General features: G+C 32.5%; 1 protein-coding gene across 1 annotated transcript in view; it reads left to right on the top strand.

Moving 5' to 3' along the window:
• The first annotated feature begins 842 nt into the window (after positions 1-842).
• LOC129225558 (sentrin-specific protease-like) overlaps positions 843-15,627 on the top strand; it is a 56,540-nt gene continuing 41,755 nt past the window's right edge. Inside the window, exons 1-3 of the mRNA XM_054860003.1 lie at positions 843-971; positions 3,875-3,993; positions 6,871-7,034. Of these exons, the coding sequence (XP_054715978.1) occupies positions 873-971; positions 3,875-3,993; positions 6,871-7,034 (382 nt within the window). The 5' untranslated portion in view covers positions 843-872. The remainder of the gene's footprint in view (positions 972-3,874; positions 3,994-6,870; positions 7,035-15,627) is intronic.

Consider the following 15,627-nt stretch of genomic DNA (forward strand, 5'->3'; position numbering starts at 1 on the left):
GCCTTGCAGAAGTACTGATCATGCACAATATTAATAATTGGGCTTATTTATTTAACCATTTGAACATATCAAAAAAGGTTTGTCCAAGGGTTCTGTAACCTCTGTTAGTAAGTATAATGATTTTCCTTGTCAAAAGATGACACTACATTTCTAAAGTACAGTTAGTAAGTGAATAAGGAGCCTCAATAGCTATTTTGGAAAGTTAGTTTGAAACATCAGCATTAACAGATTTTCTTACCTTTCTTTTTTTAATGGAGTGTTTCTTCTAACTTCTGTAACCATCTTTTTTAAATAATTTTAAAATTTGGATTAATTAAACTAATAACTATTTTGTGCTATTATCTTATGATTATGTTGTTGGATGAATAAAAGAAATTTTTTCTCCTCAAGTGTTCACAGGTACAAGTATGAAAAATAGTTGAAACATCAACTAATGTAGAACAATTAAATGGTTTTTGTAAACTTTAAATTGCAAAAAGTTTATTATACTGTAATACGGTTTCAGTTTTAATAATAAAAACTTGATTTTATTGTGATTTTCCTTTCTTCCAGGTTTTACTAATTTAAGTTTATCACCAGCTAAGAATACAAGAAATGGTGTTTGTAAGAATGGGTTCTATGGAGAGAACTCGGATTCATATGTGAATGATAAAACAATCAATGGTATCTCCAAATCGTCTAAACCCAAAGTTCTATCTCCTATCACAAATCCAGAAACTGATATTCAAATTCTGGTGGACACTCATAGAAAATCTGCCTCAGATGCTGATGATATTGTGCTTTTATCTGATCGTTCAGATTTCAAGCTAAGTGCTGCTCATTCGAAAAGAACCATAAGAACTAGATCTTGCAATGCTATTAGTGATCGTTCCATGTATTCCAAAAGTAAAATGCATCGCGAGAAAGATGAGGAGACTTGTCAGATACCTGATCCTGCATCATGTATAGGAAATCCATTTACAGCATTTGAGGTAATTATGTATTCAAATCACTTGTCAGTTGTTAAACATAACTCTCTCTTTCTTTATGTAGTTGGCTTGGTTTCAGTTTAAAAATGTCATAGCTGACCAACTCTGCGAATTCATTCGGGAGATTTCCGAATTTCAACTCTTTCTCCTGAACTTCCCAATGAAGTAAATATCTCCCAAGTTTTCATCAAAACAGCGAAAATCTATCAAATAGGGATTTTTCACTGATTAAAACTCTGGAAAAAAAAATTTTTTTGCAAAACAATTGCAATCGCAAAAATGAAAACTTTTTATGCATGTGTTTGAAAATTGCATATGTTTGATGATTTTTGAAATATTTTTACTTCATTTTCATCCATGTTTAAAACTTTTGTACCCTAAAAAATGCCGTAAAGTGGTCCTGATTTTTCTCTGAACTTCCGGAACTTTTACCCACTGCAAGGAATTTTCAAAATAGTTTCTTCAAATTTTGAGTCCTATACACAGGGTGGCGACAGGTCAGGGAAATTTATTAATCAGGGAAAAATCAAGGAATTTCAGAAAAATTACAAAAAATCAGGGAAATTTGATTTTATGAAAAAAAATTTCTTGCTTTACAAAATTAAGTATCTTAATTCCCTACGCATTTTCAGCCAATTATCTGTTCAAAAAAAAAAAGTTAAATTAATGAGGTGCGATTATACACTGCCGCATATTTATGCATCTTTGTTCCTCAACGTCAAAGTATTGAATCTTACTTATTAACCACAGGATGAACTTCCTAAGATTGTTTTTGTGTCTGTTAGGTGGTTTATTTTACCTAGCTTAAAATTTTCTTTCACGCTTTCAATGCGAGGTAAAATAAACAACCATACAGGCAAAGAGGAAGCCTTCATTAATGCCTTAGCTCCTTTGCCTTTATTCCATTGTCTCAAAGTACTGTAATCACGATTTCAAAAAGAAATCTTTGATTTTTGAATTAATGCTGATAAAAGCTTAAAAGTTTTGACTTCTTCATTTTTTAAATTTAATTGCTAAAATTGAACTTTCAATCAAAAAAACTTTGTTTTTTACCGTTATACTATTTGCTGTCACCTCAGATTATAAGGGTTTTTATATATTTTGAAATCAACTAATAGGGTTTTTTTTTTTTTTTTTTTTTGCATTTTAAAGTTTGATATAAAAGCAATCTAAGATTTTTTTCGTTACATATTTAAATCATTTGGAATAGAGTTAACTTTTGTACTTAACTAAATATATTTTTTATCATTAAAATGGTGTATTCATTCAATAAAACCTTTGTTCTTGATTAGAGAAAAGCTCTCTATGAATGGATGTCAAAAGGTTTCATCTGTTTTGCATAAATATGTCAATTAGTTATATAAGAATAACTACATTACTTCTATTCTTTCACTGTTACTTGTTATTCTTGCAACAATTATTATACTGTTTGAAAATTTAGTTCAAAATAATTTCAATTACTTTTCAGTTCTACCATAAATACACATATGTTTTTAAGAGTGATTTTAATAGTGTCTTAAAATTCTTATGCTAAGTGGTTTCTGGAAGTAAAGTATCTTTCCATGTAAAAAAATTTAATACACTGTTTTGTAGTTTTTTTTTTTTTTGCCAAAAAAAAAATTGATTTTTTTTTTTGCCATTTTGTTTAAAAAAATAGCATCTTTTTAAAATATATCTTTAGTTCATCAACTTGAACACAACTTAAAACGTTTAAAATACTACATTTTATACAAACATGCAATGGATTTCAAGTAAAGCAAAGAAAGGAAACCATTACCATTGGTAACGTAAATCAGGGAAATTTGGTGAACTTCATCAGGGAAAAGTCAGGGAACTTTTTTTCATAGTTCCTGTCGCCACCCTGATACAGATGACTTAATTCGAAAAGTCCCTACTTCTGTTTTAAAAATCTCTTTCACACTCGAATGTCATTTGCTAAATTCTTCCATGCAAAGTTTCGCTAATTTTACGCATAAATCCCCCGAATTTTCAGCTGTTGATATTGTTTTTTCTGTCGTATAATTTACATGTCTCTTTTAATTTGTTATTGGCAATACATAGCATTTCTGTGTTTACTTTTTTTTTTCTTTATTCAAATGCATATAAATGTTTCCCTTAGATCTAAAAAGGGGGAATGGGTATGCTTCCTGGTAAAAGGCACTCCTTTAATTAAAATGACACTTTCAAACAATTTTGTGGAACAAAAGTAATACGTTTTATAGTATAATCTTCCCAACTATTTTCTTCTGTATATATCAAAATTGATTGTTACCCATGTGGTTTGTTTGTAAATTGTCACCTACGTCATCCCACAATATGTTAAATTTAACACTATTGAATATCTACAAAGGGAAGGCGTATTAAATTTTTTAAAAAAAGTATAATCTTCCCGCACTCATTGTAGTGGACAAGGCAAGGGGAACAAGAGACTTACATTTAAAAGTCATACTGGGGTGAATTTTTGCCTTTGGAGCAAGAAAATTTGTTGTGATCAAGTATTGAAAATTGTGGAGGGGCTAGGAAGACAGTACATCGGGGGATGCATAAAAAGAAGGCTGGGCGCATTAAAGGTTTCCTGAAGGTGAAAGGAAGCAGAGCACAGCACCCTCCTAATAATTTCTGGTTGGAAACACTATATATTGAATTCATAAAAAACAGTCGGAACTTCTTCATTTCGATCCCTAGACAGTTACTTTCGGCGTCACCATGACACTTAGATTTGATTTATTATTTCTAGCACTGTTTCTGATGTTTATATTGTGCCAATAACTGAATAGCGCTGACATACTTGATGTTCCTTGAATGTGCATACGTGTGCATTGCAAACATTCTCATTATATGGTTGTTGAATTGCATGTATTCTTTCAAAAAATTTTAGTCAAGTGTCTCACTCATTTCATATGCAGGTTATAAGGTTGCAGGAAAAGAAGCAGTACCAGGAATTATTAGACAAGTATATGAAAAATCAATTTTATCAACCTCTAAAGAAAACAACTGTTGTGGATGTTGAACCCGAGTCTTCAAAGTAAGTTGAATTTAAATTGATTTTGTAATTGTAATATGCATTTGTAATTGAATTATGTTTCCTCCCAGTTTCATTGTTGTCAGCTCTCACCTTTTTTAAGAAATTTAATCCATAGTTAGCTCTGTACTTTCAAGGGAGTGGAAAATCCCTCCTAGCCATCACTGGCATGCAGGTTAAGATCCGGGCTTTGCTCTCGATTGTGACAGCCGCTTAAACAGCACTTTCCCAATTGACAAGCAGTTTTTGAGGGTAAAAAGAGTTTTGCAGGCTACTCTAAGTGTCAAATTCAGCAAGCTTCTGCTGACAGGGTTCGTGCAGGTCATGGAAATCCTGAAAAGTCATGAAAAAAATATTCACAAATTTCAGACCTGAAAAAGTCATGGAGCGCAAATATTTTCATTAAAAGTCATGGAAATGTATTTAAAGTCATGGGAAAATGTTTTGGGCAATCAAAATAACAATAACTAAAAAAGCGCTGGAAATATTGAGTGATTTAGTAATATTGGCATATAAACAATCAATTCCAAGTTTTGGAATCCAATTTCATCCGCTTCTGTATCAGCCGCTCCCCAAAATTTGTAATGTGATTTTACTGCTGGGGCATCATTAACTTAAAATTCACCATTATTTTCAGCATTTCTTACATTTTATTTTCTGTAGTAGTGGACATGCACAGTCTTAATTTTGCCACGCCCCCTCAAAAAGTATAATTTAATTACATCCAAATTCTTTTCAACTACTTGTAAGAAATCCATTGTTACATTTATCAGAGTTATTCTCAAAGTTTGAAGGCTTTAGAAAATGAAGGCTTTAGTCATGCAATAGAACATAGAAATATGGGAATTCTAATACTCTAAAACAGAGGTGCCCAACGTACAGCTCGCAAAACTGATCCTTGTGGCCAGCAGAAATATATCTGGTTTAGAAAAATGAATTTACTAAAAGCGTGGCATCACTTTCTTTACGAATGTACTGTCAAGTAACATGAACAGGGCTCATAGTCCTCCTATATTTCCTATATTTTCACAATTTTCAGATATTCTCCTATATTTTCTCACTTACTCCTATATTTTTTCATCAGATGTTAAATGCTACCCAAAAATACAAAAACCTTTGATCCATTATTTTTCAAATATGTTCTTATTTTGTGTATAGATTTTCCAAGAATTTCAGAAATCAGTCTTCATCTCAGTTTTTTTTTTTTTTTTTGACTCTTTTTTTTTTTTTAATCTACTTTAATTATGGTTTCAAATTGGACAGGATACTGGATAGTTCTGTGCTCCACTTGAGCTCTTCTAACGCCTCCTTTCATTTGCCAGATTAGTTTAAATTCACTCTTTTTACATGGTGTGTGCAAATATATATACACACATTAACTAATATAATAATAAACACATTATGGATAATGCCATTACAGTGGGCGCCGGGTAATTAAATCAGCCACTTTAATGAATCAATTCCTCAAAAACGAAACAAAATCCAGTTTTAATATTAAGAAATTGCTGAATTTTTGAATCAAACATGCCGTTTGAATGAATCAAGCATATGAGACTGACCATTTCCCACAAACGTGATGCATTAGCGCAGCCTTTTTTTCTTTGCCTTTGTTTAGTAAAGTTATTTTTTTTCTTTAAATAGTGAAACAAATTGGAGGCAAAGTGTTGCACACTTTTTGTAACGATTTTTCTCAATGATATGTCCAACAAAATCAGTGGGAGGAGAGAGACATGGAGTCGACAGGACTTTTAATCCTTAGTGTTAGCATTGAAGCAATGAGGTACCAATATTGAGGACTATGAGTAGATTTATGACATTAAAAAAAGAATGCCCAAAATAATTATTACCTAGTTTTAGCAATCAATAACAGATGCATTTTTCAAAGCACGTAAGTTAAAAACTGAATTTTGTGATTGCTTTTTCATAGTTTTGTAATAAAATTCTTTAAATAATCAAAGAATAGATATTTTTGAGTGCACAGTATACTTCTAATGATATCTCGTTTGACCAAAAATTTATTGAAAATCTTAAATTGTATGTAGAATTGCACTTTAAAAAAGAAGAAAAACAGGCACACACAATTTTGTGAAATTAAATCAAATTTGTCTTAAACAAACATGATTCATATAAGCGGCTGTAGTTTCGAAAATTCATTGCTCTCACATATGTGACTCTTCACATTGCCATGACTTCATGCATGATATAGAATTGTATTGATAATGGCCTTTTTTTTTTTTTTTGTTCATTGATCCAAACATGCCAACTAGATCCTATACTTTTTTTCAAATTCCTATATATTTTTCTACCTAACTGCTATATTTTTCCTTTTAAACTGCTATATATTTTGCTATTGAACTCCTATATATTTTGCTATTAAACTCCTATATTTTTTCTTTTAAACTCCTGTATATTTTTTCCCACTTACTATGAGCCCTGCATGGATTAGATGCACTATTGATACCAAAGGGCAATGTTTTTATGAAGTGAATTTATTATTGGAAACTTAGTAATGACTTATTCAATTTTTGCCCCATTATTTCCGTAAATTGGCCAGTTTGACATTATAAAGTACTACATTCTTCGTGTAACATTGTCATGAAAATTTTTAAGAAGTCATGAAAAAGTCATGGAAATTTTTTTATCTAAATTGAGTATGAACCCTGTGCTAAGAATGACATTTTGGTACTTCAGACTCACATAAAACATGGTTAAAATAAAATACAGAGATTTTAATTATCTTGTTAAACTCGATTCTGAAAAGTATTTGAACCTTTTTGATCGAAAAAGTCACTCTTTTTGGCTTGTCACATTTCTGCCCCAAACGTTTCAATTTTTAATTGCTTTTATTAGTTTTTCATTTATTTATTTTGTATTTTAAAGTGAACTTTTGAATCTGGAACATTGCAACAAAGAAGTTCTTCAGCAGCCTTTAGATTCATACCTTCAGCAATACTATGAGCCTTTCAAGATTTCTGAAGAATCATCTGAAAAAGACCAAGAGCAACAAATGCCTGAGGTGCAAGTCACAGAAGATGAAGTTTTAGGTAAATATGTCTATACAAGCAAATATTTCAAAATTTTACATGCAAGTGTTTATGTAAAGGTATAAATTTTGCACTTATTCTTAAAATGTGAAAATTGTGTGATGTGCTGAAAAATTATTGCACACCTCTCTTTTCTTACTATTTCTGGCATAAATTGATTATTTATTTAATTAGCTCAAAAATAAAATTATACCCTTGAAAAAATTAGGTTATGTGTTGTAACCATGGCTAATTAAGCATTGATCCAGAGGCAAAGTAAGTCTGCTTTGTGGTCCTTTTGCAAACATTCATACCTTATGACAGACTTTCGAACCTTTCCACATTTTACAGAAGTATTTCAAATTTTATCCCCATCTTCCATGAAAAAATTAACTGCCTTTATCTTCCCAATTTAGATCATATTTTCATTACTTCTTTCATTTTTATATTTCCAGTGTTTTCAAAATTTAAGACTGCTTGTTTTCGTTAAGAAACGATGGGACAAGGCAGGAGTGAACATCTCTGTGACAAAGTAAACCCTGCAACAAAAAAAATCAAATCTAAAATGCAGCATTGGCTAATATTTTTTTAATTTGTAGCCAAAAAATAATGTGTATTAAAACACAAATAGTTAGTATAATTAATAGTTAGTCAAAATCTTCTACATTTTAACATGCTTTTTCCTTTTTGCATGTTTAGAAAAAAAGTTTGCAGATTTACTTAAATAAGTACTTCTATGAAATTTTGTTTGTTGAAATTGCTATTTCATAACTGCAAGCTCAATAAACTCGACCGAAAATAAAACATTTGTAACCTAAGCCTTTTTTTAAACCTCCATTTCGTAGTACTGTACATTTCATGTGAAAGGATCACAAAAAATAAAGGAAATTTATAGAAGATTAACTTTTTCTACAAAGCGGAAAAGGACTTTAAAGTCTGTCTGTTGCCTTTTGAATAAATAGACTTAATTCATCGTCTTAGTTGAAGCCATTTGAAAAAGGAAACTGTTTATGCTCTCATGGGTATTGATTTTTGCAGAAATCGGCCCTTTCTTTCAAAGAAAAACATAAAAAACTGTGGACAGTTGAACCCGATACTTTTTGCAGCAAAATTGAGAACATTTTGCTGGGTTTTTTAAAATTAATATTATTTTAAAGGAACGTTTTAAAATGAAAGAAAAGAAAATTCAATACATGTTTACACTAGGGAAGTTGCAACCTATTAAATGTTCATATTTTGACTATTGGATATTGTTTATTGACCCTCAAAACTAAAAAATTCACCGTCGCCGAATTTTAAAATACAGTGATTGATTTTTAATGAATTTTTAACAATCCACGCGCAAAAAGTGCGCTCTTCTGAAACGTCACGAGCTTACGTCACAGGGCTTTAATGAGCAGCCTTCCGCCGAAGATCCATTGTTTTCGCTAGGGACATTTTGAGCGCGCTGATATTTTAATTTTTTAGAAATTCAACAATCCTTTTGAACACACTATGGAGGCCGGATTCGTTAAAGCACAATCTAAATAATCTTCCTCAAGTAACATCAATGACGATATTCGAATATTTCCGAGAGGATGAGAGGTTTAATGTTCCAGAAACGCAAGGAGTTAAATGCGAGGAGATAAGCCTTTTACCAGGGTTCGTACGGGTTATGGAAATCCTGGAAAGTCATTGGAAAAAAACTGAGCTAATTTCAGACCTGGAAAATTCATGGAAAATGATTATTTTCGTTAAAAGTCATGGAAAAATGTCCTGGAGAAAGAAAGTAACAGTGGCTTAAAGAGCATTATAAATCTTGAATGGTTTAACAGCATTGCATATAAAAGTTGTTTAAATTGAATGATCCCAAACACAAATTTGAATTTTGAAATCCCATTGCAACCACTTCTGTAGCAGCCGCTCTTCTTTTTCAATGTGATTTTTCTGCTTAGACATCACTAGTTCATCATTATTTTCAATACTAATTTTATTTTATATTCTGTAGTAGCGAACTTACATGTTCTTGATTTTGCCACGCCCACTCAAAAAATGTGATTCAGTTGCATCCGAGAACTTTTCAATCATTCATAAAAACTTTATTACTAAATTTATCAATATTTATCTTAGTTTGTTGTAGGTTTTAGGAAATAAAGATCTTTAATGTGTCAATGGACTCGTTTCACGTGTCGTCATAGGTCACATGATCTCGGTGTCACGTGATCTCGCTCCGCTCCGCAAGAGTGTGAAAACGTGCTATGATTTAGCAGAAGATTTTTTGTTTACATCACTTTCTGCGAAAAAAACATTCTGTTCGGTGGTTAATTTGTTTTGATGAGTGTAGTTAAAATGTATAAAAGTCAAACAAAGTTGTTTTCCATGGATTTCTAGAGAAAAAAAAAGGTTTTGAACAGCTTGTCAACACGAAATGACACTTCGCCAGGAATGAATGCACTAGTTCTATGAGTTCAAATACTTGAGAAATGGCACTTCTCGCATCGATATTTCCTAGCTATTATTTTTTAATATTAAATGGACATTAATTCTGACAGTGTTTTCTGAAAAATTCGTATAACTCATGGTAAAACTTCGAAAATTTTCTGTTGAATTTTTGGAGCATCGAATACAAGATCACATACATGACTTCAATCTTCTATTTGAAGAAAAACAAATATCGAAGCATTACTACTGGATGGTTACGACAGGGAGGTTCGGTGTCATATTTGTAATCAAATCCTCTGTAGTAGCTTTTCAGTTTTCCTAACCAATACTTTGCAGCTGAGAATTATTTCTATATTTATATAAATACAAAAGTGACAACCAGCAACAGGCTTGTTTGATGCATGATATTTTGTTTCAGCTCTGACAGATTAGGTATGTGATAACTTTCTAAATGTATATTTTTAACTACTTCAACTTTATTCTACAAACCAATAGATAAATTCAATTCCAAAGTTTGTTTTGAATTTCCTAAAATGCAATTGTTTTTTTTTTTTTTTTTTTTAATTATCAGTGGTACATACCCTTTGTTGTGTTATCTTGAAGCGAAACAATAGACAGTTACATCTTGAATTGAGATAGACCATGCATATCTCATGGTGCAGTTTGGGGAGGGGAGACACCACTAAGGGACCCCCCCCCCCCCCCCCGCCCTAGAAACCAAACTTTTTTTTTTTTGTGACAGGTATACAAATAAAGTTGCAAATATTTTTGGCAAGTTTGGTAAAAGTTGTTTTAGTAAGAAGCTGCGGAAAAATAGAAATTCAACGAATATTATTTAAAAAAATCAACAAATGCTTAGTAATAAAAAAGAAGAATCTAAAATGTTCATTTCAAAAAAACAACGAAAAATTGAAACAATAAAAAATGTTTGATATCCTACCGCAACAGTGGCGCAACGAAGGGGGGGAGGGTTGGGGTGAAAACACCCCCCAAAGGTATTGCTGTTAACATAAAAATGCAAATTCTAATACAGTAGTTTATGCATATGGAAGGGCTGTTTTGATAAAAAAAAAAACCCTTCAGAAGCTATTTCTGGCTGTGCTAGTGTACGGCAACATTAAGAATTTTCAAAATTTTGAAATATCGTAATGAAAAGTCATTCCAGTTTGAAAAATTTAAAGCTGAGAACAAAAACATAAGCTGACCAAACCATCAAAGTTCAGGAATGGTCACTTTTTTTCACTTAGAACATTTTCAAAAGCAAAATTTGAAATTTCTGCAGCCAAAATTATTAACTGTTTTGTTTCTATAAAAAATTCGGGAAATAATATGAACATTTTACTCACATTAGAAATAGCAGAATCTCTACCAGTAATTTTGTACTTTGTTATTATTATTTTTGGAAAGTGCCACGATTTTGCTCTAGCATCCCCCCCCCCTTCTAGCATGTAATGGTAAAAGATAAAAATATGAACATTTTACTCACATTAGAAATAGAAGAATCTCTACCAGTAATTTTGTACTTTGTTATTATTATTTTTGGAAAGTGCCACGATTTTGCTAGCATCACCCCCCCCCCCTCTAGCAGCCGCCCAACCTGAAAGTGTCACGAGGTGCTCTGATGATGCTATAAGCAGACAATTGTTTGTGTAACCCACTATTCGACTATTTCCTGAAACTTATTTTTAACCTATACATTTCGATATTTTAGACAGGCAGATTAGACAATCATTTGGACAAAAATGAAGGTTTTAACTTTGATTAATGTGCAATTTTTTAAGGAGTGTGTGTGAGTATTTTAAGGAATTGCTATGAATGTTCCACTTGAAAATGAAACAAATCAAAATTGAATTTGTCAGGTGTTTCATCAACGACGCCATTACAACTCAAAAGACTTAATTTTATTCCCCTCTTATAATAAGAACGAAAAAAAAGGGGGAGGGACGGCCTTTGACATTCACACATTAATTTTTGTTTTCATTCCTGCTATAAATTAAAATACAAATTATTGCAATTTTGCAAGTCAAAACAACTCAATTTAAAGTACAATGTATTGAAGAACAAGACAAAATGAAATATCTCACAGCCGAGAGCGGATCCAGTTTCTGGTTTTGGAGAGGTTCATTACACAAAGGCATGCCGGTCCCAAGTGTCAGTTTAGGGATTAGTAGGAGATCTGGAGTGAATTATTCAAATTATAATTTGCAAAAGCATGTGTCAAAAGTATTAACAAAAACAAAAGTGGAATTATTAATTAAATAAATACTACCATATATAGAATTTGGAAATTTTACGAGAGAAGTTTTAGATATTTTTAAAAACCTGGATTGAAATTCAAAAATTGGATGAAATTTGAACAATGCTGAGCAATGCGAAACTTGTTTACTTGGTGCTTATAAGCATAACTTATCAAATAAAATGTGTTTCCAGAAATCAGGATTGAAAGAATCCGCATTGCGCTCTTGGAAATACTTAGACTAGTAGTAAAAAGCTTTTAATTATATCATAATAATAAATTCAAACATTAAAACAAATGAATTCGAAAATGTATGTAGAAATATTGAAGATGCAAAGTAAACATACTGATTTAAAATTAAATTTTTTGGGGGAGCAGGGGAGACCTAGTTGACAGTTAGGGGGCCTCAAGGATCTTTTTGCAGGATTGCTCAAAATTTATAGATCCAGGTCTGCTTACATTATTAAATTTGCTTAAAAACAACTCTTGTGAATAACTTGCAAGGTAACTGTTGTACGATAACATTATATTTAGTTAATACCCATCGACCCTGCTCTCCTTCCTTAGAAAAATTAAAAATGACAGAGTTGTCAATATGATATCTGCGAAAATAATACATAGTTTCGGCTTTCTCAAGTCTCACCGCATATACATTCTACTGTGCTTATGTTCTTATCTGTAACATTGGTACAATCTTGCAGGGGTGAGAAGGGCGCAAGTTTGCGAACTTTCTTATGTATTAATAAAACTTAAAAAACTTGTCTTAGTTATAACTGTCTTCATAAAAACAGGGCCGACGAGGCTGTATGACATGTCAGGTTGTCGGAACCTAGGGGCCCTTCCCTTCAGGGTGCCTGGCTCAGAATCGGAGTAGCATGAATTTGACAAGTTTTATGGCAAGGCGCGCCTTGGCTCTCAGCGGCCCAGCACACAATTTGATATCTAAGGTGTGATGGAAGGAGGAGACAATATTACATTATAAAACGTTGGAAGGAGATAGATGCCCCTTCATTTTCAAAAACAAAGGGGGCCTTGCCCCTCATTTCTTTAGTTCAAAAACAATGATTGATAAAAAAAATTGATGAAATTAATCGATTCCCGTGTTAGAAAAACGAAGAATTAACTTGATAAGTGTAAGTCGGCTGGGTGGTGTGGTGGTCAGGTTATGTCTTGGTACCGTGTTCTCACTCCCCCTCCCCGCCCCGGTGGCCAGTTGGTACGTTTTCCAGATGCAGAAAATCATCAGGGCCCTTGTGGTATGATTATGCGGCAGTAAAAGATCCCTTGAGTTGTTCAGTTTTGAACACTTTCGGCAAAATTGGAAAAAAATCCTATTGTGGTTTATAATCATTGAGGTGCCGCTATCTCGTGGAAACTGGGTATCAAAACCATCTGTGCATTGACATCCGCGTCTTAATGGTGGCACCAGCCGCCTTTGGTACCTGATATAATTTTTGTTTCTCATGTGAGCTATGCTGGCCTAAAACTTAAAATAGCAGTTCCTCATTTTGACCTCACTTCAGATGCAGATATGACTTGAGTTTAGCACGGCAGCATAAGGATTTTAATCTAAAATGTATGTTAAGTTTTGCAAGTTAAGTGAAAAACACTAAATAATGGTTAAGGATTCACAAGTTTGGATTACAATTTTAGGAAAAATATAACGTTGAATCAGTGCCGGATCTACATTTTTCTCAGAGCTAGTGCAAAAACTTGAAACTATTGCTTTTACTTAAAAAGTAAAAAATAGGATGCATTTGCCGCTCAGGGCAAGGGACCAGGCTTGATTCTCCTTAATCTGGCACTGCATTGAATGAAAACTTTTAGAAAATGGGAATAGGCGATAAGTTTAAATAATCGAATAACATTACTTTTTCGCATTCCCCCAAAAAAAAATTTGGGCACCCTAGGTTCACATATATGAATTGCTATTGGCACCTGATCTAGTTTAGTATCTTAATGTGGGGCTTTAACCCCCCCCCCCCCCCCCCCCTTCTTGCAGTTGCTTTAGTTATTCTTGATCTTGGGCTTTAACAATTCCTCAATCAAAAAACTAAATTTTAAGTTCTATTTACTTGTTTGTTTTGAAGTGTAAAGTTGAAATAGCTAAAAAAATGCATCGAAAAAAAGCGCTTGTAATAAACTATTTAGAAAAGTTTCTACATAAAATTTTAGAGGGAAAAAACATATATAACTCATCAAACAAGAAAATAGAAGCAATTCTAAGCTGCAAAGCATTGGTTAGGTAAACTGAAAAGCTACTACAGAGGATTTGATTTTAAATATGACACCAAACCTCCCTGTTGTAACCACCCAGTCATGCAGAAGAACCAAATTCTTCGATTTTGTTTAGCTTGAAATTATGAATATGATTTTGTATTTGAATGCTCCGAAAATTTTCCTAGCAAGGAAATACGTGTAACGAAAAAAACCCAGCAAATATCCGAAACGATTATTCGAATCTATCAAATATACAATTTAATGTAACATGTATTCGATGACAGCAAAATATGTCGTACTTACTGTGAGATATGTGGTACGATAAGATTTCGTTTATAACACATTTATTCAATAAAAATGCTGCAAGAAGTGCATGTTTCTGTAAAAATGATAATCTTTAGTGAATGGCTGGCATCGAACACAATATTAATCAAGTATTTGAACTCATAACAACAAATAATTCGTTCCTGGCATAGCTTGTCATTTCGTGTTGACAAGCTCTGTTCAAAAAACTTTTTTTTCAACGGAAATCCATGGAAAACAACCTTGTTTGACTTTTATATCTCTTAAATACACTCATGAGAACAAGTAACCATGAAACAGAATGGTTTTTTCCCCCAAAATTAACGTAAACAAAAATCTTCTGCTTAATCACAACACGAATTCAGTCTTTCGGCGCGAACCGGAAGTCATGTGACACCGAGATCACGTGATCGAGCAGACGACGCTGAAACAAGTCCATTGAATATAGAAATTTGGGAATTCTAATAGTGCCCAACATACAGCCCGCAAAACTGATCCATGCGGCCAAATGTTACGTTCAGTGTCGGGAATCTAACACTATTTTCTGTAATTTCTAAACCAATTAATTTATATGCATTTGAAAATGTGTAAATTAGTAAACAAGAACAATTGAATCAGAAGATTTATTTACTGCTGAATGATTTTTTGTAAATATCTGTTTTGGAAACATGAATTTACTGAAGAATGACTTTACTTTAAAGAACCAAAATACTGACAGGTTACATGCATGGTTAGATGCACTGTTGACACTAAAAGGCAACTTTTAAAGCAAATTTATCGATACTTAGGAATCACTCGTTCAACCTTTGTCCCATTCTTTAGCATTCTGCTTTTTTATGAAAAAATAAATTAGACATTTAAGCATCATTATATTGCGTTCACTGCATTTTTACTTTAGTTAAATTGTAATAAAGAAGACAAATAAGAATAGTTTAGTTTTTGCTGTGTGCACTTATGTTTTTTCAATCACAAACAAGTGCTTTAATGAAGTAGCGGCATTCGCATAGAAGTTTAGCTTGTTCACATTTCCAAATATTGGCAAGTTTGATATTAAATAGTACTCTTTGTGTTACAAGTTCATGAAAAAAAAATTCAGCCATGAAAAAGTTTTGGAAAATTCATGAAATTTTTTCATCTGAATAGAGTATGAACCCTGTTTTATGTTTCGTCTTCGAAGTCGAATGCACGTCCTTCGGTTTCCCCCCTATTGGAAGAGCGCATGACGTCACTTCCTATGGTGTTGTTGCTTTTCTTTTAAATTTAAACTCTAAAATTTTGCCTTGTAATTTCTTAAAGCCTAATTGCATTCATATTTAAAAAGCAAATGTCACTTCCTAAGCAACATTATAGAGCAAGCTAGCTATTTTGTCATTTGCCACATATTTAGTTATATAATATAGATTCATGCCATGGGCAGATTCATTTTCTGCGGTG

Source organism: Uloborus diversus, chromosome 7 (genome assembly GCF_026930045.1).
Source record: "Uloborus diversus isolate 005 chromosome 7, Udiv.v.3.1, whole genome shotgun sequence".
Lineage (NCBI taxonomy): Eukaryota > Metazoa > Arthropoda > Arachnida > Araneae > Uloboridae > Uloborus > Uloborus diversus.